This window comes from Mastigoproctus giganteus, chromosome 1 (assembly GCF_048544385.1).
Source record: "Mastigoproctus giganteus isolate SK-2022 chromosome 1, ASM4854438v1, whole genome shotgun sequence".
Classification (NCBI taxonomy): Eukaryota; Metazoa; Arthropoda; class Arachnida; order Uropygi; family Thelyphonidae; genus Mastigoproctus; species Mastigoproctus giganteus.
This window is the reverse complement of record NC_143575.1, coordinates 147,743,550-147,770,553: the sequence shown is the minus strand read 5'-3', so window position 1 is coordinate 147,770,553 and position 27,004 is coordinate 147,743,550. Positions and strand designations below refer to the sequence as shown.

Here is a 27,004-nt window from a genome sequence, read left to right as displayed (position 1 = left end):
AGGGATACTAGTAATAATAATAAGCAGGTTAAAGATGCTACAGAGCATTAGCTGGACACTTGCTATTCACAGACTTGGGTAATCTCAAAATTTTATTTAAAAATAAAATCCATTTTTTGCTTTTTGTTGAAGGTGGATTATTGATTTTTTCATTCAAGTTTGGTGCACTGTTCAAATCAGCACTGTTCACGCCGCAGTTCCTTTGACTCATTTTGTCACCTCTAAAATTGCGTATTGGGAACCTGCCAAATAAGCATTGACTCAACCACTGGGGCCTAAATGTAGACTGCGTAGTGCACAGTTCAATCTCCGGTTAAACTTCAAAGTTTAAAACGATTTTGTGTTTTTATTCCTTTATTATTGAAATGATTGGAAATGGAGGAGTATACTATATGCGAGACCTGTTAATAAAAATATTCATTGTGTTCACAAAATTTCTTATAACTCCATTGGCTGTATATTTAGATTTAAAAAACAGGAGGTGCTGCAGTTCCAACAAAAAGAATATAAAATGTATTGTTTATAGGCTGCTACAAAACAGTCTTGTTTGTGGTATACAAAGGAAGAATTTTGTTTCCTTTCCTGGTACTACCACCACTTGTACTTTTCGTTGGTCGCTTTCCCTTCATCATTGTAATACATAAGTATGAAGGAAGAGAAGTTTCTGAAAATTTGTTTTTTATATGATTGTGTTAGTGAAGGGGAACACATTTCACCATAATATTGTGAAAACCCACGCATTGCAGTTATCGGTATTATTGCAAATGCAATAAGATTGAGTTTACTACCTGTTTATAATTAGATGCACTAAGAGAAAAGCCCAATAAACTGAAAGTGCAAATTGATTAAGATTAATTGATTAACATTAAATAGAATAACAGTAGCCACTCGCAGAGGTGAAAGTGATTCTTGCACTGCTTCTATTGGAATGAGCAGCAGCCTGGAAAACAAGATGTAGTATATTTCAGAGACTGCTGGGAGTCATTGCGGTACAAGTAAACACATGGGTTGTGTAAGGGTAGCTAAGAATAGGAACAGGTGCATGTATACTTGCGTGTATGCAAATGCTAGGAGTTTGGTAAATAAATTTAACGATTTTGAGGTAATGCTCAAAACATCAAAGGTAGATACTGTTGGGATATCAAAGACGTGGTGTCACACAGGTATAAGGAATGCAGAACTGAAATTTGGGGAGTACAATGAGTACAGAAAGGATAGGAAGGGAGGAGGGGTTAGACTATTAGTTAAGAAACATAAAATCCAAGGAAGTGAAGCCAGTCGACATCGCTGGACAGTGCAGTGTCGAGTCAGTTTGGTGTGACATAAGCATTAGGAGATCAAAATTGAGAGGAGTGTGTTATAGGCTTTATGACTCTAATGAGTATAATAAGAAAGTGTACAGGGAAATAGAGTGGGCCAGGAAATCAGAGAGTCTTATAATGGGGGATTTTAATTTCGCAGATATTGACTGGAATTTGTGGGTTGGTCACTCACACACTAGCAGGGCTTTTGTGGATTTATTGGATGATTGTTTTCTACATCAGCATGTTCGGGAGGCAACTAGAGGGAGTAATACTCTTGATCTGATTATTAGTAGTGATTCTTCATGCATTAAGAATCTGCAGATAAAGGAACCACTAGGTGGCAGTGATCACAGTGTTCTGAAGTGGGAGTTACTCAAAGAGGTAACTACCATTAGGGGTAAAGGGAAGGGGTATTGCTTTCGTAAAGGCGACTACGATGGACTGAGACAGTATTTAAATTCTATACAGTGGGATCAACTGATGATGTTACCAACAGCAAATTCAAAATGGGAAGCATTCAAAGAACTTATCTTGGAAGCTACTAGGCTTTACATACTAACTAAGAAATATTGTTCAAGATTTAGGCCTAAATGGATGTCAGATGAACTAATGAGACATATGGCAGAGAAGAAAAATGCATGGGATACATATAAATTAATGGGTGACATGGAAGCCTATGTTAGATATAAGCTGGTCTGTAACCAAGTCACAAAGGAGATTAGGCAGGCAAAGGCAGATTATGAGAAATCCTTGGCAAAGGATGCATATAAAAACAGAAAAGAGTTCTTTATCTATGTAAACTCTAGAAGGAAAGGGATGAATCAGATTGGTCCACTGGATATTGTTGGTTCAACTGTTGATGATCCTGCTCAGGTGGCTAACAAAGTAAATGAGTATTTTGCATCTACATTCACCCACGAGGAGTTTTTTTTTTGGGGGGGGGGATGCCAGAGGTGAGCTAGATGATTTTGTAATTACTGAGAGGAAAGTGGAGGAGAAATTGTTGAAGATAAACATAAAAAAGGCACCCGGGGTGGATTGGATCTATCCAGTTATATTAAAGAAGCAGCAAAGGAAGTAAGCAAACCCCTAGCCATAATTATGAGAGCTTCTTTGGACTCAGGGGAGGTACCCATAGACTGGAGATGTGCAAATGTGACCCCAATTCACAAAGGAGGATCAAAGGCTGACACAAGTAATTATAGACCTGTGAGTTGAACTTCTGTTCCAGCAAAATTAATGGAGGCACTGGTTAACGAAGCACTGCATGTTCATCTAGACAAGACTTCAGTTAAAGCTCGGTTATGCTATTAGTTAAGAAACATAAAATCCAAGGAAGTGAAGCCAGTCGACATCGCTGGTCAGCATGGTTTTGTTAAGGGAAAGTCTTGCCTGACCAATTTGATTGGATACTATGATGCAGTCACAAAAGTACTGGATTCAGGGAATAACTTTGATATTATATATTTGGATCTTAGAAAGGCTTTTGATACTGTTGCACATGGAAGACTGCTGCACAAATTGGAGCAGTGTGGCATTGCAGGCAAATTTCTGCTGTGGATAAAGGGATGGTTGAGGGGGAGAAGACAGAGTGTAATCAATGGACACTGCTCATCGTGGACTAATGTTATTAGTGGAGTCCCTCAGGGTTCATTGTTGGGTGCATTATTGTTTTCTATATTTATAAATGATATTGATGATGGTATATCAAGCTTAATGTCCAAGTTTGCAGATGATACAAAGTTGGCACGGTTGTTAAGGACACTACTGACACTATGCTGCTGCAACAGGATCTGGAAAGGTTGAGCAGATTGGCTGAGGGGTGGTAAATTTAACATTGACAAATGTGACGTACTACCTATGGGGAAACAGTAATCCCAGAGCAACATATTAACTCTGTGGTACTACCATGACAGTGGTAGAGAATGAAAAGGGCCTGGGGGTAATTGTGCATGCAGATATGAAGTTCTGCATGCACGATACAGGCTGCAAGAGTAGCTCACGGTGTCTTGTCAATGATATAAAGGAATTTTTCTAGCAGGGATAAGGAGATGATTATTCCCTTGTATAAGGCAATGGTCAGGCTACACCTTGTGTACTGTATGCAGGTCTGGAGGCCTCATTTCAAGAAGGATGCAGAGCTGCTGGAACGTGTAAAGAGAAGGGCAACAAAATTAGTGACTGGAACAAAGGGTTGCTCTTACGAAGAAAGGCTTAAGTTTTGCAAATCACAGTGTCTGGAGACTAGGTACCGGCGAGGTGATCTGATAGAGGCGTATAAAGCCTTGAATGGTTTGAGCATGCTCAATGCTGATGAGATTCTTCCTCTTGCTCAGAATAATCACCTTAGAAGGCATAAATTCAAATTGAGGAAAGTCAGATGTAGGATAGATGTGTGGAAATTTGCCTTTAGCCAGTGGGTAGTTGGTTTGTGGAACAGACTTCCATCCCTTGTTGTGGAAGTTGATAGCCTAAATAAATTTAAGGCTCAGCTGGACAGGTATTTCGAACGAACGGAGGGGTGAAATGGGAGTGGTCTTTTTTTTCTTTTTTTCTTTTTTTTTTTTTGTCTGATTCTGCATAAGCTTGCTTTCTTGCATCATATGCCTCTACTAATGCTAATACCTCAGCAATAGAACTTTACATTTGTTCTCCATTACTGGTTCTGACCATAGAGTGGTATGTTTTAAGTGATCCAATGGGTAGTGATCACTTCCCAATCGTATGTAACCTATTAATAGTGCAGATTCCTCCAGCTCAACCCTGCAGAAAATTAAAATTCGCCCGAGCAAACTGGGCAAAATTTGTCATTAATATCTTTTGATGAGAAAAAAATTCGTCTCCAGCTTATCGATGATGTGACAGAATACATTACTTCGCATCTCCTAAATGTGGCTAAAGACAATACCACTATCAAATCCCTCTGGTTCTAAGCATTATAATTATTGGTGAAATATGCATAAAAGCAAAAAAACAAAAAATAAAGCCTGGAATTTGTTTCGTCAGAATCCAACAACAGCCATTCTAATAAATTATAAGAAGTCAAAGGCAAAAGCACATTTCATACAAAGCCAAGAAAGAATCCTGGATCTGTTTTGCCTCAAGCATTAACAAAAACACTGACACCAAAATAATATGGGATAAAATTAGACAGCTTTCTGATAAGTTTCCTACCGTACCTTCTCCAATCCTTTCCTGGAATGGGGGAGATCTATCTAAACCTTTTGGATATTGCAAATGCTTTGGGCAACACTTTTGCCGAAGTCTCAGCGCATTCAGCTTATATTCCAAAGAATTAAAAACACTGCAGAACAGTGTTCTATTAACTTTCAAACTGCTCTCCTTCTGCCCTATAAAAACCTCTGCAATATTCTGAACTCTTGCATGCCATTGAAACAGCTCACAGTGGTGCTGCCGGACCAGTGGGATCTATTATATCATGCTAAAACATCTTGAAGACAAAGCTTTGCGCCTCCCCCTAGCCTTTTATAACCAAATTTTTTTAGAAAACGTTTATCTAGCCTTTGCATCATTCTACTGTTTTAGCATTCATAAAGCCTGGAAAAGATCTAACCAATCTTCATAGCTATAGACCAATATCCCTCTCAAACTGCCTCAGCAAAATCCTTGAAAAAATTGTCTACAGTAGACTCGTCTTTATCGTTAAGTCCGAACAGTTAATGAGCCATAGTCAGTATGGCTTTCGTAAAAATAGGTCATGCTTGGATCTTATGATGAAGGCTGAATTTGCCATTCGTAATGCCTTTGTTAAACACCAACATCTAGTTTTGGTTTCAATAGATATAGAGAAGCCTTTTGACACCACCTGGCAGCATGGTATACTTAGAGACCTTTACTCTCTTGGTCTGTGGGGCAACCTTCCAATATTTGTGAAAAATTTTGTACATACCAGATCGTTTCAAGTTCGATACCAACATGCCCTTTCTACAACTTTTATTCAGGAAGAAGGTGTTCCACAGGGATCAGTACTGAGCGCCACTCTTTTTGCTCTTAGAATTGATTCTATCACTAAACAACTTCCAAATACTGTAGACACTTACCTTCATGCAGATGACCTTTCAATCTCCTGTCATTCCCAAAATATGAGATCTATTGAGCGACAGCTGCAGATATTACTAAATAAAATATAGCATTGGGCCAGCATCAACAGCTATCGACTTTCGCAGCGGAAAACAGTTTTATCCATTTTTGTAGACAGGGTAAGTTTCATCCAGATCCTGAACTTCCAATGTCTAATATCTCTATCCCAGTAAGTAATAACATCAGATTTCTAGGATTAGTTATGGACAACAAGCTAAATTTCTTAGAGCGTATTAAAAAAGTACGTACTGCCTGTCTGTTTATCTTTTTTAGACAGGCAGTACGTATTTTTTTAATATGCTAGAGCACTATCTGCCCTGACATGGGGTGCAGATTGTACCTCTCTACTTCGATTATACAGGGCATTAGTCAGAATCCCGTCTTGATTATGGAGCTCCCGTCTATGATTCTGCTAGAATGAGTGCACTACGCTGGCTTGATACAGTTCAACACTGTATCACTGTATCACATTGAGGATTGCACTTGGTGCATTCAGAACATCGCCAGCACATAGTTTTTACATTGATGCTCATGAGCCCCCCACTATCTTTACGTAGGAAATCACTATTGCTAAACTACGCTGTCAAGATTCAATGTTGTGCTTCACATCCCATTGTCATACCTTTTCAGTCCATTGTTAGATATCCTCTACAGAAATAAACCTAGCATAGTAAAACCAACTGGTCTGCACCTTTTTGAACTGATGCAAGTTTGAAATGCTTCCATCCATTCCGTACAACAGGTAGCAACTTGTACTCAGCCACCATGGTTTCCACCTCCTATACTGACCTGTGACACTTAACTTTGTCAATGGGGAAAGAATATGTTGCAAGCTTCAAATGTCAGACAACTTCATGCTGTTCACAATCAAATATATATTGATTTTTCTCCAATATACACAGATGGCTCTAAACTAATTCAAATGTTGGAGCAGCCACAGTGTTTCCGAATACCACAATTTCAGCATCTCTTCCATCTGAATTCAGTATCTTCTCAGCTGAACTATATGCAATTAAGTTACCTTTACAAAATCTCTGTTCTGACAGTTCTTTAAAATCTGTTATTTACACTGATTCCCGCAGCTCAATCTTAGCATTATGTAATTCTTCAGATAGTGTTCATCCTGTTCTTGAGGAAATTAGAAAATTGTTACTACAGATTGAAAAACATCACCAACTAGTCACCTTCTGTTGGATTCCAGCACATTCTGGTATTTTGGGCAATGAACTTGCCGACAAAGCTACTAAAAGTCCAACCACTTTAGATTTAACCAATATCCCTGTTCCAGCATCAGATTATTCACTAATGATTCATGCTGCATGCCTATCACAATGGACAACAATCTGGCACTCTCAAACTAATAATAAATTTTTGCACTTTAAACATGATCCGAAAATTTGGCACTCCAGTGTCCGTACATCAAGATGAGAAGAAGTAGCCCTTTCAAGGGCAAGAATAGGTCATACTCATCTAACCCACCTTTATTTACTCACAGGAGACAATCCACCACAGTGTCCACATTGTTATATAAATCTGACTGTTAAACACATTCTCATTGACTGCCCCTACTATAGACAAAACAGCCGACCGGGCCAGCCGGGTAGGTAAAGTGCCTGCCTGGCAACCCAAAGGTCGTGGGTTCGATTCCCGCCTCGGGCTGGATATCACGATGGTGCCAAACCAACCGGTTGGTTGGATGTCCCGGTCATGATACACGAAGGAAGCAAGAAAAAACTAGTTCCTTGGTGTATTGATCATATCATACGAAATAAATAAAATGGACAAAACAGAACATCAACCCTGCTATCACTGGTAAATCTTGATAAACCAATAACTTTAGAGAATCTCATTGGTGACAAGCAAATATTTCTGAATTTTTGAACTACCTCACAAACAAACTGGACTTTTTAATCTTTTCTGATTTTACAAAAATTTCCAATATCCTTATATTATAAATGAATAAGCACATTATAGCCATAGTAGCTTATGCGCTATAAAACCCCCATAACAAAACAACAATTAGGTTCGCCCTACACTCACGGTCCAAGAGACAGGATTCAGGCAGGCATACGAGTAAAGTAGTAGTAGTAGTGGCATGTGATGCAAGAAAGCAAATGTATGAGCTTATGCAGCATCAGCCAACAAAAAAAAAAAAAAAAAAAAATCACACCATTCTCTCCAAATGCCTGTCCAGTTCCTCCTTAAATTTATTCAACCTATACTTCCACAACGACAGATGGAAATTTGTTCCAGCAATTAACTACCCGCTGGCTAAAGGCAAATTTCCGCACATCTATTCTACATCTGTCTTTTCTTAATTTGAATTTATGCCCCCTTAGGTTCGTAATCTGAACTAGTGGAAGGATCCCATCAGAATTCAGCGTGCTCAACCCATTCAAGGCCTTATATACCTCAATCAGATCACCGCACAGGTGCCTAGTCTCCAGCCACTGCAATTTGCAGAACTTAGCCTGTCTTAGTAAGAGGATCCCTTCATTCCCCTCACCAATCTTGTTGCCCTTCTCTGTACACACTCAAGTAAATCTACATCATTCCTAAAATGAGGCCTCCAGACCTGTACGCAGTACTCAAGGCTTGGACTGACCATTGCCTTATACAGAGGGATAATCACCTCCTTTTCCCTGCTAGCAAAATTCCTATATATCATTGACAAAACCCCATGACCTGCCCTGGCAGCCTGTCTGCATTGCTCAGAAAACTTCATATCTGCCTGCACAATTACTCCCAGGTCTTTTTCATTTTCTACCACCTTAAGTGTAGTACCACACAATTGGTGCGTTTCTCTGGGGTTACTTCTACCCATATGCAGTACTTTGCATTTGTCAAGGTTAAACTTCAGTTGCCACTTCTTAGCCCATCTGCCCAAATTATCTAGATCCTGTTGCAGTAGCACACTGCCATTACTGTCATTAACAACCCTGCCAACCTTTGTATCATCTGCAAACTTCAACATTAAGCCTGATATACCTTCATCAATATCATTGATAAATATACAAAACAACAGTGGACCTAACACCGAACCCTGTGGGACACCACTAATAACGTTAGTCCAAGAAGAGCAGCACCCATTGATTACCACCCTCTGTCTTCTCCCCACTTAATCATCCTTTTATCCATTGTAGCAACTTACCCTTAATACCATTCTGCTCCAATTTGTACAATAGTCTTCCATGCGCAACAGTGTCAAAAGCTTTCCTGAAATCCAAATATATGATATCAAAATTATTTTTTGTATCCAGTTCCTTTGTAACCACATCATAATATCCTATCAGATTTGCCAGACAAGACTTTCCCTTAACAAACCCATGCTGTGTGTCTGAATTATTGCTGCAGTCTTGTCTAGATGATCCTGCAATGCATCTTTAACCAGCGACTCCATTATTTTACCCGGAACAGAAGTTAAACTAACTGGTCTGTAATTACTCGTGTCACCCTTCGATCCCCCTTTGTGAATTAGGGATACATTTGCACATCTCCAGTCCGTGGGAACCTCCCCCGAGTCCAAGGATGCTCTCATAATTATGGCTAAGGGTTTGCTTAGTTGCTTTGCCGCCTCCTTTAATATAACTGGATAGATTCCATCCACCCCAGGTGCTTTTCTTACGTTTAACTTCAACAATTTCTCTTCCACTTTGCTCTCAGTTATTACAAAATCATTAAGTATCTTGCTACAATTTGATAACCTTCTGCCATTTTCAAACCTTAATAATTCCTCACGTGTGAATGTAGATGCAAAATACTCATTCAGTTTGTTTGCTATCTGAGCAGAATCATCAACAGTCGAACCATCGATGTCAAGTGGACCAATCAGATTCATCCCCTTCCTTTTAGAGTTTATATAAGTAAAGAAATCCTTGCTGTTTTTCTTAGCATCTTTTGCCAAGGATTTCTCGTAATCTGCCTTCGCCTGCCGAACCTCCTTTGTCACCTGATTACAGATTAACTTATATCTGCCACAGGCTTCTGAGTCGCTTGATAATTTATATGCACCCCATGCATTTTCTTCTCTGTTACGAGTCTCATTAAATTCATTTGACAACCATTTAGGCCTAAACCTTGAACAATATTTCTTAATAGGTATGAAACTTTTAGTAGCTTCCACATTAATTCCTTGAATGCTTCCCACTTAGAATTTACTGTTGGCAAAATCGTCAGTTGATCCCACTGTACAGAATTTAAAAACTGTCGGAGACCACTGTACTCGCCTTTGCGGAAGCAAAAACCCTTTCCTATACCCCTGATGGTAATTATATCCTTAAGTAAATCTCACATCAGTACACTGTTATCACTGCCACCTAGTGGTTCCTTTATCTGCAAATTCTTAATACACGAATGATCACTGCTGATAACCAGATCAAGAGTATTACTTTCTCTGGTTGCCTCTCGAACATGCTGCTGCAGAAAACAATCATCCGATAAATCCACAAAAGTCTGACTAGTGTGTGAGTACCCAATCCACAAGTTCCAGTCAATATCTGGGAAGTTAAAATCCCCCATTATAAGACATTCCAATTTACTAGCCCACTCTATTTCCCTGTACAATTGTTCATTGTACTCATTCAAGTCATTAGGCCTATAACACACTCCTACTCTTATTTTTGCTTTCGCAGTGCTTATGTCACACCAGTAGTGTCTGGGTAGCCCTGGCTTCTCACTCCTGAGTGCATTTATTGCTTGCCGGGTAGTGGGCATCCCATTTGGGCTCCGTGGTGGGTGGGCAGCCTGGACACTGAACCACTCCAAAACACTTATGAACCCTGAAACTCCAAACTTTTCTCTGTGGGCCCCAACACGGTCCCTACCAGATCAAAATACAGAAGAACAGAATATGAATAATGCAGCCAAACGGCCAGGAATGGAAGAAAAACCAAGACCAATCCCACGCTTCTTGGTTATCCATTCAACATCTGAAAGACCCATTGGAAAGATGTCACCCTTCTTTATTCAGAAGGGACTGGAAGGGTTGGCAGGGTTGCCGAAATCAGTCAAACGGATGTACTCAGGTGATATCTTAATAGAAACAAAAAAACGAAAATCACTGAGAACAGCTTCTTTGAGCCACCTCTATCAGGGGAATTCCAGTTATAGTAACCCCTAAGACATTAAATTTCTCTCATGGCATGATCTCCGAGTGGGATCTTATGGAAGTGTCAGAGGAAGAAATCTGTTCTAAGCTTAAGCCACAAGGAGTGACAGCTGCCAAGAGAATTTTCGTACATAGGGATGGGAATCTAGCACCTTCTAGAAACCTGATCCTTACCTTTAATATGTCAAAATCTCCTAATGAGATTAAAGCTGGGTACCTGAACTGCACAGTAAAGCCATATGTACCGAACCCCTTAAGATGCTTCAAGTGTCAAAAATACGGATACTCACAAATGGCCGGTTGTGGATTTCTTGCATGCGCTCGATGCGGTACAAAGGACCATGGAATAATGGAATGTTCAGTTACGAAACTTGCATGTATTAACTGCAATGGAGAACACCCCCCCGCATATTCAAGAGCATGTCAGCAGTGGAAGGAAGAAATGAAATACAACGACTAAAGGCAGAACTTAATATATCATACCAAGAGCCAGGAAAGCAGTTAAACCAGTAAGTAGCAGCAAAGCAACATATGCTGAAAAGGTATCCAAGAAATGCGTGATTGGGACTCAAATGGATATAACTGTACCACCGAAAGAGTCGGTCATGCCCATTGCCTGCGATTTACTAAGTTCAGAAAAACAAGCACAGAAATCTCAAGTCAGCTGCCATTCCAGTATCAGTACCTCCCAGTGCTCCAGCAATATCAAAAGCCAGCACTGAAGTAACAGTACAAAACACTTTACAGCCCATGTCAGGACAAGAAAAAATGGATGTAGAGGATAAGGAGGTACTGGATGAATCAGTCTTGGAACTCTTTGCCGAAGAGGAAATGGACACAGGTCAACATCCATACTTCCCCAAAAAAGATAAATCCAAGACTGACAAAAGTAAGTCTTCAGCATCTCTGAAGCCGCCTGACGGATGCACCAAGCCAAAATAATGGCTAAATTCCTACAGTAGAATTGTCTTGGATTCCTGCAAAATGCTGATGACATCAAGGCATTCCTGCAAAAGCACAATCCAACATTTAAAGGCAAATGATGACCCCACCATGTATAACATTATCATCATTCGTAAGGAGAGAATTGTGGATGGTCTTACTCATGGAAGAGTTTCAATCCTCGTGAGCAACCGATTCCCTTTCAGCCTTTGCAACTTTCAACTAGCATAGAGGCTGTAGCAATTCGCCTTACAGTGGGGTTCTTATTAATAGTCTGCTCAGTCTATTTGCCAGCTGGTATTGACATCTTCCAGGAAAACCTTGGTGATCTCGTCATGCAATTGCCTCCCCCTTTATTTCTTGGGGATTTTAATGGACATAACACTATGGGGTAGTGCTAACATCAATGGAAAGGGACAAGTCATAGAGCATGTGCTCACTGACAATGACCTCTCCCTCCTAAATGTGGGAACAAACACCTTCCACATGCCTACCTGTATGTTCTCTGCCATTGATCTCTTTTTATCTGCTTCGTTCTCTCCTTCCTTCACTTACTTGGGAGGTGGACCCATATGGAAGCAATCACTTCCATGTGATAACCACCCTAACTGTGGTAGACCGTGTCAGCCATTCAGTTTACCCCGGTGGAAGATTGATCAGGCTGACTGGAATGCCTTTCAATATCTGGCAAATCTTGATATCGCTACTGTCCATCAGGAGACCATCAAGGTTAGACCGAGGTTTGAGCCCGTGACCACCAAATACGGAGGATGCAGATAGGTCAGGGAATGACCACTGCATATCCCCAGAGCAATATGGCTTCAGTTGCTAATGCTCCTAAAAATCAAATAACAACAACAACAATAACAGCCCATCAAGGATGCAGTTGCGTATGTCACAGAAAATATTGTCCATGCAGCTGCAATTGCAATCCAAAAATATCCAGCCGGTTTACACTATTTCCTAAACCTTGGCACTTTTAGCACTTTTAATAATCTGGCTTCACCATTTACACTGTCAGATTTTAGGTGACAGAGACAATATGTCTGATGTTTTTAACTTTTTACAATCGATCAATTCATATACAAAGATTTAAGTTTATATTTTTATACTTTTTTATAACGTTTTACCGTAGCGTCATATATACCTTTTTGACATGGTAGGCTAACCAATACTTTTGTATTAGCTTTATTTTTGATTTGGCACATTATGGCCTTTCAATGGGGCTATAAGGTTGTGGGGAAGACAAAGCTAAATATGGCAGAGAGGGGACCACACAGTGATGGAGTGCTCTGCAAGCAATTCTTGAAAGGAAAGCACCAGTAACAAGGGGGAGTGTTGTCATGATGCAAATGCAACTTTTCCAAAGCCCACTTTTCTGGCTGTTTTCTATGAACAGCATTGCGCAGTCACTGTAAAATTGTTTTGTCGTATTCTTGATATACAGGACAAATTCATAATGAACAATATCCTGTGTGACAAAAAATATAAGCCTGATCTTCACATTTGATCAAAATTGCCTTGCTTTTTTTTTGGCCGTGGAAAAGATGGAGCCTTCCATTGAGAGGACTATGCCTTGATTTTCTCGTTTATTCCTTACACTCATGATTTTTCTCTAGTAATGATGGAAGAAAAAGTGGGGTCAGCAGCAGCAGCATGTTAATAAATATTTTGACATGCAAGATCGAATCCTTCGCTCTCTGAGATCGTTATTGAGGATGCGAGCTGAAATGCATTGCATTTCTGAATCTTGTTAAAATTGATTGATATGTCCCATGAAAAATAACAGTTTCACTAGCCACTTCACAGATAGTTAAATAAATAAATGCTAATTAACTCCTGATCAGAGATTCTAGTGGTTGAAGGGGTCAGCTCTACACACCACTTTGGCTCTGCTTTGACAAGATGGTTGGGAATAATTCACTCAGGATTAATCAGCTAGCAGGTTCCCCTGCAAGTGTCAACTGTGTCAGTGCCATGCCCCTGCCTGCCCTCATGGTCTGAGAGACAGGATTTAGGCTGGCAGAGTTGTGGATATGGTGCCTGGGTGTCCTTTTGGGCTGCTGGGGTGGAGAGCTCAGGTATAGATCCCGATAATAATTCTTTCTTTTGGGATTCCAACAATGTGAACGTTTTATTGAAGAATTGATATCATTGCTTCAGCAAAGAGGTCCAGTCCCTAGGTTCCTGATTATCCACTTGACAAATGAACAAGCAATAAGGAAAATATGGTAACTTTTTTCACAAAAAAGTTCTCAAAATTGTTTATGATCAGGCGATTTGTTAGTCGAGATAAAAAGTGGTGTGCATTCAAAGCAGCTCCTCGGAGCTACTGCTATGGTGAGGGGGATATCAGTTTATGGTGACCCCATAAGCCATTGAATTCCTTATGTGATGTAATAAATAAATGGGATTTCCTTGAAGTCTCTGAGGAGGAGGAAATCTTCTCTGAGTTAAAAACAAAGGAGTAACACAGTAAAATGAATATCTGTTTGCTGCGATAGAAATATAGTGCCAACTAGAAATCTCATCCTAACATTTAATTTCATTTCATCTCCTAACTGGCCATATGCACTGCAGAATAAGGCTATAGGTTCCAAACTTGTTAAGATGCTTTAAATGTTAAAAGTATTGGATTCTCATCTGGCTTACTATTTTTCCCTTTTGCTTCATGTGATGATAAATGCTGTGGGATCAGCTCTGCACCAAAGTCGGTTTGTGCCAGGGTGAGTACCTTGCATACTGGAAGGAAGAAAAGGAAATCCAGAAATTCAAATTGAGGAAAGACAGTTATAAGATAGATGTGAGGAAGTTTGCCTTTAGCCAGCAGGTGGTTGATTATTGGAACAGACTTCCATCTTTTGTTGTGGAAGTTGATAGCCTAAAAGGCTGAGCTGGACAGGTATTTGGAACGAATGGAGGGGTGAAATCAGAGCTTTTTTCTTGGCTGATGCTGCATAAGCTTGCTTTCTTGCATCGAGTGCCTCTGCTAATGCTAAAATGCATATAGAGACATAGTTGTTAACATGATATCATAATATTATTGGAACAATTTGAGGAGAAAGGAATGGGCACTGGACATCATCCGTACTTTGCTAAAAGAGATTTCGTTTTCTTAGCGCAAAGCTGGGAAAACTAAGCCTCAGCTATTTGGAAGCTGCAAACTGATATGATAGATCTACAGAGCCCAGATAATGATAATGATATTCATGCAGTGGAACTGCCATGGATTCTGATGTAATGCAGATGACATCAAGCCCTGCTCATAAGCACATGGCAATTTACTTCTGTTGGTATGGATGTATTTAAGGGCAAACAAAAACCATACTTTGCAGAATTTTGGCCTTATATGTACCCCCCCCCCCCACACACACACACAGTCCCTCTTACCACCACTGTAAAATTGGTTGCCATTCACTTCTTTGTAGGGTTTATTTTCATGTTCTGAATATTTGCCACCTAGAATTAACATTTACAGGAAGAACTTGATTTTTTTTTCACATGCCTACGTGTATGTTTTCTGCCATTGATTATTTTTATCTGCTCTCTCTCTCTCTCTCTCTCTCTCTCTCTCTCTCTGTTCATTTGGGAAGTTGATGGTACTCCTATGGTAGTGAAAGTCTTAGTTAGATCAAATATCACTTCTCTGTGACATCTTTGACATGAGAAAAGACCATATTAATCGTCAAGGATATCATAGTGGAAGTCAGTCAAATTTCTACTGTGATAACAGTAAGGCTGACCTGAATATCTTCGAAAAGCTGGCACAGTTTGCATTGTGAGTCAGCCAGGAGCCAGACAGTGACTATATTACAGAAAGTATTGGCCATGCAGCAGCAGTATTTGCAATTCCCAGAACATCTACATTTCCAAACTTGGTGAAACTGTGAACACTATATTTGATGTTAGAACCAAACAGAATCTTGGATGTGCTTTATCCCAGTCTACTGGCTCCATGGTAGTTTGAACAACGGAAATGAAGGAAAATATCCATCGTACCCTTCAGTGGTCCTAGAGCATGTTGGATCTGCAGCTGCAAATACTCTTAAGGCAATGTTTTTCAAACACTGCCTTAATATCAGCATTTAATATTTACAAGAAATTTCAGATGTTATCTACTGAAGCCCCCCCCCCCTAGTCTTGAGTGCCTAGTCTTGAGACACTGCAGTTTGTAGAACTGAAGCCTTTCTAGGTAACAGCACCATTTTGTTCCCTTCACCAGTCTGGTTGCCTTTCTCCGAACCCGTTGCAGCAGATCTACATTCTTCCTAAAGTGAGGCATCCAGACCTGTATACAGTACTCAAGATGCGGCCTAATCATGGTCTTATACAAAGGGATAAAGACATCCTTATCTCTACTAGCAAAGTTTCTGTATATTACTGACAAAACTCCATCAGCTGTTCTAGCACATGTCTGCACTGCTCAGAGAATTTTGTGCCTAACTGCACACTTACCCACCAGGTCTTTTTTCATTTTCCACTACCTTAGTTACTGCTGAGGTTACTGCTACCCATATGCAGTACCTTGCATTTGTCAATGTTAAACTTCACAACTGCTGTTTCTCAGCTAATCTACCCAAAATTTCTATCATCTGAAAATATTAAGCCTGATGTACCTTCATCAGTATCATTGATAAATATTGAAAACAGCAATGGACCCAGCACTGAACCCTGGGGAACTCCACTAATAATATTATTCCATGAAGAGCAGTGCTCATTGATAACCACTGTCTTCTTCCACTTAATCATCCCTTTATCCATAGCAGTATCTTGTCCTTAATGCCACTTTGCTCCAGTTTGTACAGCAGTCTTTTATGTACAACAGTATCAAAATACTGCCTGAAATATATGAAGTTTTATTCATACAAATGTTTTACTCACACTGGATGCAAAATTATTTTTTGCATCCAGTTCCTTGGTCACTGCATAATAATAATCTATCAGATTGGTTAGACAATACTGCCCCCTTAACAAATCCATGCTGTGATTGCAATATAATTGTATGCTTGTGCAGATGGTCCTGTATTACTTCTTCAACCAGTGATTCCATTATTTTCCCTGGAACGGATGTTAAGGTAACAGGTCTGTAATTTCTCATGTTACCTTTTTATCCCCCTATATGAACTGGGGATACATTTGCACATCTCCAATCCATAGGGACTTCCCTTGGATCCAAGGATGCTCTCATAGTTATTGCTAAGGGTTTGCTTACCTGCTTTGCTGCCTCCCTTAATATAATTGGATAGATTCCACCCACCCCAGATGCCTTTTTTTATGTCCATCTTCAATGATTTCTCCTTCACTTTCCGTTCAGTTAAAATACAATCATTTAGCTCCTGATTAGAGTTTGATAAACTTCTCAGAGTGTTCTACATTCATGTGTGAATGTAGATGCAAAATACCTATTTGGTTTATCTGCAACCTGAGCAAGGTCATCAGCATTTAATCTGCCTTAGCTTGCCTAACCTCCTTTGTGACTTGATTGCAGACTAATTTATTTATCTACTATAGGTTTCTGTATTACCTGATAATTTGTGTCCCATGCACTTTTCTTCTCTGCAACATGTCTCAATAATTCATCTGACATCCATTTAGGTCTAAGCTTTGAACAGTATTTTGTCTTTGGTATGAAAAGCCTAGTAGCTTCTTTGATTACTTCCCATTTAGAATTTGCTGTTGGTAACATCATCAGTTGGTCCCACTGCATGGTATTTAAGAACTCTTCGAGACGCACTGCATATTTAAGAACTCATCGAGACCCCCTTACAAAAGCAAAAGCCTTTCCCTTTATCATTGACAGTAGTTATGTCTTTAATTAAATTCCACATTAATACACTATGATTTCTGCCACTAGATGGCAACGATCACAGTGCCTGCCCACTGCCACCCAATTATCTCATTTATATAAATATAATAGCCACTGCCACCCAATTGTCTCATTTATATAAATCTAATAAATTTCAGACACCAGAAGAATGGGAAGAAGCAGATAAGAAGAAAGGGTATGAGAAGAAAAAGACCCCTGTAGGCAGTAGTGATCAGTTGGAAATGAAGGTAACTTCTTTTTTAACGCTATTTTATTATTTTTCAATTTTTTAAATTAGCAACATTCTGATTGATAATTACAGATGGAGCTGTCATGCTTTCTACATTTATTTGTTTATTATTATTATTATTATATTTTTTGTTTTAGTTGTACATAACAGCTTTTTAGCTGTTATGTTCAGCTTTAATGAGTCTCTGAGATCATCAGTACAGGTTTAATGAGTCTGAGTCATTGAATTTTTACGCATTAATATGCTGAAAGGGGCTTTACTATCTTAGTATATTTTTACAGGAAAAAAATTAGTATCAGTAGATATATCAATTTCTTTCGGTAGATGCGTGATCAAAATTCTCTTGAATAAATTTTTATGGATAGTAAAATGGTAAGTAATGGTAATATTCTTATCTTTTGTTTTTGCAAATTAAAAAGTGTTTTAAGTGGTGGAATTTAATACCATTACAAATGCATCTTTTTACACTAATCATTTACGTTGTGCCAAGAATGCATTTCGGCATCTTGGAAATGAAATCAAAGATAAAATTCAATTAAAACCATACGGGGCACTAATGTTATATAAGATTCTCTCATTGCATTGCTTTGTATTGAGAATGGGATTGGGAAAAATATCATTTGAAGATGATGATTTCTGATTTTTCCAGTTTTCCAATATATATATATATATATATATATATATATTGGAAAATATATATATTTTCTACATAAAGTAGAAACAACCCAGAAAGTATAAGGAATGTTGTTAATAATATAGACTTTGAGTATGGGGTAAAGTATAGTCTAAGGAGCGATCTGTCGAACCCATAGTAAAAATGCACGTCAGTACCTGTAAAGAAAATATTGTGAAATAAGTTTAGTGAAAGTACTTAGTTTTGCAATTGTAATGATTTTGATGTTTTCTTCAGGAGTCAGCTGCCAAAATCAGGGAAGTACAAGAAATAAGTAAGGCCTCTGTTTTGAACACAAGATATACTCAGAACATAGTAAATTGTAGAGAATTTTAAGAAATTAACAAAGTGAGGAAAGTGTATAATAGCTGATGTATATCTCATGACTGACCCAACGGAGGCGGAGAAAAAAAGTAATAACCAGCGTAAAAATACTTTACAGAGCAAGAAAATAAGGAAATAATTTATGAATCAAGAAGGAAATGAAAATGATTAACTTTGAAGAAAGAATGAATGAAATTAAGTTAAAATAAATCAATGGGTCAAAGTGGTACTTACTAACATTCCATGCCGATGCTGGAATGTGTACCATGAGGCGTAAGCCAACATGCAGCTTTGGAAAATAAGAAAGATAAGTTTACCACTCTTAAGGTAGCTTATATGTGGAGGTGAAGCATCCTCATGTGTTGGAAACAATAAAAAGTAGGAATTATTATTGGATGCGAACGGATTAAATGTGTGTAACATGCATCCCAAGAAAGCTTAGAGAATTGACTGTAAAAGTAGTATGATATAGATACTGAACTTAGTGTAAGGCGAAAATGGTAAATATAGTAGAAAATAGCATCTTGATTGCTTTTGAAAACCTAATTGCACTCAAGAAGGAAGTCAAAATAGTTAAACGAAGTTAAATGGATGCATGAAGAAGAGTGACAAAGGTAGTTCTTGGGCAGTTCGGGGTTGTGATTCCTCTAGTACAGTGCTTCCCAAACTTTTTTAGTCATGGAACTTGTGTTATTAAGATGCTCCTGATAAAAATATAAATAAAAATACATTTATAAAGATGCTTCTGATGCACTGTGCATCAGGAGCATCTTATCTTTATTTCCAACCAAAGCCAAAAGCTTCTGTTGGAAATAAAGCCGAAATTAAAATAACTGTCATTATACTTTTGCTTTAGTCTTTTATTAGTTGGTTCCTGTTTTTTCACTTTGGATTTTTGGGGAACAAAAGGCTGCGATTACGCATCCTCATTTTGAGGTGTTACAATATTGTGTTCGTTTTCATCGACCATAATTGCAATACTAGAAGTACAGTCGGTCCTCGTATAACACGTGTTTACATTACACGAATTCGATCATACACGATTTATAAATAGGAGAACGTTATCTTATATAACATGAACCGAATTCGCTTATGCACGATTCGCCTTTGTGTTTACAAGAAATGGCAGTCGAACGCGGAATCACCCCAACCGAACGCAACACGATAGGAATGAAGAAGATTCTGAAAATGTATTTATGTGTTTTATATCAGTGAAGGGGAAACACATTTCACCATAATAACGTAAAAACCAACACAATTCCAGCTATCGGTATAATTGCAAATGCAATTAGATCGAGTTTACTACCAGTTTATAACAGATTCCACTAGCAGAAATGCAACTGGAAATTGTTTTTATTGTTTTATGGTAGTAACCCCTAGAAATGTGGTGTTAATAGTGTATCTCTGCCTTTATGGTGTTGTTTATTCAGTTGCTACATGTGCGCAGCTTTGTTTATGTGTATTAACCGTGCCTCCTCGTTTTGTAATTGCGCTTTATTCCCTAAAAATTAGTAAAATACTTAAAAGGTGTGAAAAGGAAGCGTCCTGGTGAAGACACTGCAGATTCAGAGAGAGAGAAAAAAAACGCAATATCGATAGAGGCGGACTGGGTCAAAAATTCTTACCCGGGAAAATTTATAGTGGCCTCATACTACGGTTTATGGCCAAAATCACACCGGGATTTCCCGGGTAAGGCTTATGGCCAGTCCGCCTCTGTCGATAAGGAAAAAAAATATGAAATTGTGAAACGCTTTGAGCGAAATGAAAGACCATGTGATATTGCACGTGCTACAGACCTAAATGAGGCAACGCCGAGAATTACAAAGAATGCGTAGAAAATAAAAACAACTTTCATAGCAGGAACAACTCAAAATGTAATTAAAATCCATTAGATTAAGACACAAAGAATTGGAAGAGATGGAACGGCTGTCATCTGTTTGGATAGAAAATCAAACAAAAAACAAGTTTGCTTACGATAGAAGCAAAAGCAGTAGCAATATTTTATTACGTAATAGTCGTAATAAAATACGTAAGCATTTTATTACGACTTACGTATTATAATTTATACTTATGTATTATAAAATACTAAGTATTTTATTACGACTATTTTATTTAATATAATAAATTTTTTACGAATAAAATACGTATTTTATTCATGTTTATCAGGAATCTAAAACTCCAGCAAAAAAAAAAAAAAAACGAAATTAGAAATGGCTAATAATAAGATTTCTGATTACATTCCTATAGTGTCTACTTGAGCCGACAGTGAGTTTGAAAAACTAGTGTACAAAAACCTAGTTGGATTTAGTTGTAATGTTTCTGATTGTTTGTGGTTTCAATTAGATTTGAAACCATTTCCAACAACTTCGTATGAATTACTTCAAAATAAATTTCATTTACAAGAAGTGAGTACTTCTTGTATGTGTAATACATGTCATGAAAGTACTCATTCATAAAATGTCAGTAACTGAAACTGCAGGAGTTCCATACATTCTACCATTATTGAAAGGAAAACCATACACGATACTACAAATATAGATGTGGTCATTGGATTGGTAAGCGGTGCAATTGGTACGTTAGTATATTTCGAATTTGAGGACAACGAAACAGTTAAACGAGTATGGATGAAATTTCCTGAGTCAAAAATAGGACATAACCTTCAATCTCGTTATAAACAATAAGTGAAAGATAAACATTTACCTAGTCGATCCATACCTATTATAAAACGACCAGCTATGATTCCATTCAAGAACAATAGGAAATTAACATGTAGACGTACCAATTTCCTTTAGTATCTGTTGTGCTTTGACTACACATAAGTTTTATATAATTATGAGAAAGATCATCAACAGCAACTTGTATATGTGATGTTATCATTGCAAGGTTTGTATATTACAAATCCCTACGACGATTTCACATTTCACCACGGCAAAGCTACTAGTGATATAGAACTTTGTGCTGAACTAGATCGCTTGAAAAATAATGAGCTACCATCTCTACAGGATGAACTGCAAGATTTCATACAAAGTGGTATATTTATATCATCAATAAACATACAAAGCTTACGGGCCCATGTTCGAGATATGGAAATGGACAATCTTACAGCAATCCAAAATATTGATATTAAGTAAAACTTGGTTGGTTAATGATGAACATATACTGTGGACCCCTGCTTACGATGGGTTCACTATACGATCAAATCACTTTATGATGGACTCTCCATAATAAAATACCCTTCACTATACGATATGTAGTAAGCACGGGATATTGTCATCTATTTTAATTAATTTTAATTAATGAAGGGGAAACACATTTCACCATAATACTGTAATGTAAAAACCCGCAGAATTCCAGTTATGGGTATTATCGCAAATGCAGTAATCTAGTTTACTACCCGTTTATAATAGCGTGTGCTAATAGAAAAGCACAATAAACTGTAAAGTGCAAATTGGTTTTATTGTTTTATGGTCTTGACCTCCAGAAACATGCTTTAGAAAAATATCACAAATGCGTTCAAAATTCATTCTTATAAAAAAAAAACAGCAATAAACAGTGAAAGTGTAGTGCATTTTAATGATTTGAGCGGCTGATTCTACTAACCAGTGATCACTGGTGCCTACTTATTTCGCTCTACAATGGCTTGCGATTGTCTCTGACCAGACCATGTGGTCCTTTGTCTCAGCCAATAGCAGCATTTGTAAACATGTTGGGCACGTGTTTTGTTTTCATATCCTTTAGTTAAAATAATTTTTTTGTGCTTACTTTCCATAAATTTAATGTATAGAATTCTTGAACATACAACATTGCATAATATGGCCCCTAAAGAGCACAGTAAGAAAAAAATTCAGTTAAAATTAAACAAGAAATAATGAAAAAACATGGTGATGGTGCTAAAATTAGTTTATTGGTGTGGGAATATGGTTTTTCACAGTCAACCATTTCTACCATAGTGAAACAAAAAGAAACCTTAAAAAAGTTAAAAGTGATGAATCTAACACAGTCCAAAAAGGCAGAGAACTGATTGTAGAAATGGAAAGGATTTTGTTGCTGTGGATAAAAGAAAAACAAATGAAGGGTGATACAGTTCCTGGACAATACATTTGTGAACATGCAAAGCAGATTTTTGAGGACTTAAAACACCTTCAGCTAGTGATATGCGATATGGGGACTTTAAAGCCAGCGAAGGCTGGTTTGACTGTTTTAGAAAAAGGTCTGACATTAAAAGTGTCATAAGGCATGCAGTGCTGATCAGAAAGCATTTGAAAACTTTAAGGTGGAGTTTCAAGAGCTCATTGAGAAGGAGGGTTACCTTCCTCAACAAGTCCTTAATACAGACGAAACTGGCCTCTTTTGGAAAAGGATGCCTAGGCGAACATACATCCCAAAAGAATAGGCCTTGTTGTCTGGTCATAAGCCTATGAAGGATAGGCTTACTCTGCTATTAGGGTCAAATACCTGTGGTGATGATTTTAAACTTAAGCCAATGTTGGGTTACCACTCAGAAACTCCCAGAGTGTTTAAACAGCAAAAGGTCATCAAAAGCAGGTTGGGTGTCTTTTGGCAGTGTAACAAGAAGGCCTGGGTGACAAGACACCTCTTCAATGAATGGGTATTTGAAGTGTTTTGTCCTTCAGTCAAAGGTTACTTAGAAAAAAAAAAAAAAAAAACTAAACTTCCTTTAAAGGTACTGTTAATTTTGTATAATGCTCCAGGTCATGATCCCCAACTTGCCTGATCTCTGGAGGAGCAATTTAACTTCATTACTGTCAAATTTCTCCCACCCAATACCACCCCTCTGCTTCAGCCGATGGATCAGCAAGTGATTGCCAACTTAAAAAATTTACACAAAGAAGATGCTTGCGAGGTGCTTTGAAAAATCTTCAGGAGACAGAGCCATCCAAAGGAATTCTGGAAGACCGGGTTTAACATCGATCCACCGTACTACAAAGCAGATTGGTCTACTGTCTCTTGCCGCGATTGCAGTAGCTGCTACATTGGGGAAACTGGGAGACGGCTCAAAAAACGGCTTTCCGAACACGAAAGAGCAGTCCGCTTAGCGGATGTGGAGCACTCAGCTATTGCCGAACACGTTTGGGCGGGGGTCCACTGTATTACTTAAACCATTCCAATGTGTGACTCAATTTAAAAGGTCAGATATTAGTAGTGGTAGTGTTGCGATATATCAACGTGAAGATTGAACTATCATCAGTACACCACATATCTTTGCACAACATAATAGCACCAATGGGACAGCAATATCAGATGAAATTGGAGACATTTGTGGACCTTTGTGCAAATTCCTATTTTCGTCATTGCCATATTCCATTGAAGGTGGAAAATTATTGCAAGAGCCACTGGATTGTATACTTATAGTTCTCGCTGGTGATTTCAATCTAGAATTAAATTCTGAGGCTGGAAAGAAGTTTTGTAAATTTATGAAAGATGCCTTCAATTTAGATATTAAGTCAAATATTTTAGTAAATACTACATGTAATGGAACAACAATCAATGGAGTATTCACTCAGGAATTAAAATCATTTGAGTGTCATAATTATATATCTTATTTCAGTTACCATAGACAAATAATTTTAATGTTATTATAATATATTTTATATGAATTATTTCATTGTACACTAGTACAATGAAAAATTCCATTCATTGTACTGAAATTATATTTTCAATAAAAATAATGCAGCAATACTTTTGGAACAGCTTAACCAACCTCTATTGCAAACAACTATATTACTGATGGAAGAACCATCTACCTACAGACCAAAGGTACACCAATGGGTAGTCCAGCCAGCTGTGCCATGGCTAACCTTTATTTATACCATGCTGAAACTGCATTACCAACTGCAATGTATCAATGTTCAGATACATTGATGACTTACTGGTAATAAACTGTAAAAACTTCATACAACAGTTTGCCAACATTTGCCCTCCAGAACTGACTCTGGAAAACACCAATCATAACAACCATACAGCAAATTACCAAGATCTGAGTATTAATATTAATGGCTTACAAACATCCATCAACATCTACAATAAAAGACTCCTTCAATTTCAGTGTTGTCAACTATACGCACTGGCACTGTAATATCTCAAAAAAAGTACAAGCAAACATTCTTTCACAGTGCATCAGAATAGTGCATCATATGATGCACTATTCTTTCACAGTGCATCAGAATAGGGCATCATATGTAACAGTAACTGGCTGATAAAGCATAATATAATAACCCTATATAACAAGCTATTGGACTACCACTTCAACAAAGCATTCCTAATCTTAAAATATAAGAATATAATTAACCAACCCCTTGATATGACACATATTGGCATAATGACATCCTCTACATCCAGGCTATGTGAATAATGTATAGCCAATATCCCCTTAACCTTTTTGGTGTCTCACAGTCTGGAAAACCTGTGCCCACCAATTGGTTATCATAGGAGTATTTTTTACGATTTTTCACTATTTTTATTGTCATTATATGTAATTATATTTTCATCACGAATGGTAAAACCTAAATGGTAATATAATGGTCTTAAAAAAAAAAAAAAAAAAAAAGGTAAACTACAGCCATTATCAACCCATGCAGGATGGAAGCCTCCTCATCAATTCATGCTGAGAGAAATGGACCATAATCTACCATGCTGGTCCAGTGCGGGTTGATAGATCGACCGTATTTAGCAGTCAGGGGCTTGAACCCCTGTCTAACTCAAAGAGCGTGAGCTACTGCACTCCCGCTCCTGACCACTCGGCTACGTTAGAACGTTAATGGTCTAACTCCACCATTATTAACATTATTGACTTAAACACATGAGACACAGTCCCAGAAATTACATTCAGGGTCCTACTACAGGAACGAGCTAGCGACCCCGAACTACCCAAGCACTACTAATTCCTCTCATCCTCATACTCCTTTTTACTGTTCCGAATCCCTACCTTTTATTTCTTGTGCGCGATTAGGTTTCAAAAGCAATATCAAGATGCTATTTTACTGCTATATGACTTTGTATGACTTTGTCTCATACAAAATTCAGTGTCTCTTCCACGCTATTTTGTATGTTATGCCTTCTCCCCTATCCTGGGATGTGGGGCCTCATTGTGTTTAATCCCTGTGTGAACCCCCGTACATCTTACTGCTTTCCAACGCCTGAGGTCGCTTCTATATACCATATAGTCATTGAAACAAGCACGTAGCATTCTTTCTCTCGTGCAGTACACCATACGACTGTCTCCACTTCTCCAGCTTGCGAATCAGTAAGTACGATTCCTGGCTGTCTGCTCCAACTCATGATTTCAACTTTCAATGATTTTTAGTAATTTTTTACTACCTATATTTCTTATTATCTATCATTTCTCCGCAACTGTCGGGTCAGCCATGACATGTACGTCAGCATTACGATTAACCTGGCTTCCGAACATTAACAATAAACTAAAAACGTGGTATCTTTTTACCACGTGCTATGTATATTTCACGTTAGAAAGAGAATCCTTACATTTTGATGGCTGGCCCTCGTTAACGACGTTGAAATCATCTCAAGTACAGCACTAAGTACTTATTATATAATATTTTTGACTTTTTGGTGTTGCAGGTTCGAATTGTGTTATTTTATGACTACTTTTCCATGTTATCTAACCCATTGGTTGATTACACTACCTGCTGTTCTCTCTCTCTCTCTCTCTCTCTCTCTCTCTCTCTCTCCACACTAAAAGCATACCCTCCTATCTTATATATATATAAAGGATAAATGAGAGGATTGGGGATGAGCAGAGAATATGAACTACCAATGGTGATTGGAACGATGGAAAACTCGGGAAAAAATTAAGAAAGTACCTATTGCTGTATAACCCATAATTTCATTATCATGCATTATCATTATTTAGGCCTAAATAATGCACAGGAATGGTGATCGTATATTTCATGGCTGACCAAACAGAGGCGGAAAACAAAAAGGCAAGTTAAATGTCAAATACAAAGATTCACTGAATCTGATGAAGTATGCAGCCAAAAGAAACTTCTTGAAGACACACACACACACACACACACACACACACACACACACACACACACACACACACACACACACACACACACACACACACACACACACACACACACACACACACACACGCGCGCTGTATACTTTAGTGACCCCATGTGTTGAAAAGTCAAATTAAATATATGAAGAAGAACTGCCCAGGATGGAAGAGAAAATTAATTAGCTCTTTTGGCTTCATACTTTGTCGGATTCAGAAAGTTTATTTTGGCTGCATACTTTGTCAGATTCAGTGAGTTACCTTTGCATTTGACATTTAACTTTGCCCTTTTGCTTTCTGCCTCTGTTGGGTCAGCCATGAATTATATGATCATCATTCCCATGCATTATTTAGATCTAATCTCTTTGACTGCTAATTTCAAAATTTTTATACCTCCACCACCTTGTTCTGTGCATATATTTCATGTCAGAAAAAATGGCGCCTCCGTAGCCA

General features: G+C 38.1%; 1 protein-coding gene across 1 annotated transcript in view; it reads left to right on the top strand.

The window, feature by feature from the left end:
- The window catches only part of LOC150091185 (glucocorticoid-induced transcript 1 protein-like), a 362,458-nt gene that overhangs the window by 162,165 nt on the left and 173,289 nt on the right, over positions 1-27,004 (top strand). Inside the window, exon 4 of the mRNA XM_090382684.1 lies at positions 17,419-17,508. Within this exon, the coding sequence (XP_090238810.1) occupies positions 17,419-17,508 (90 nt within the window). The remainder of the gene's footprint in view (positions 1-17,418; positions 17,509-27,004) is intronic.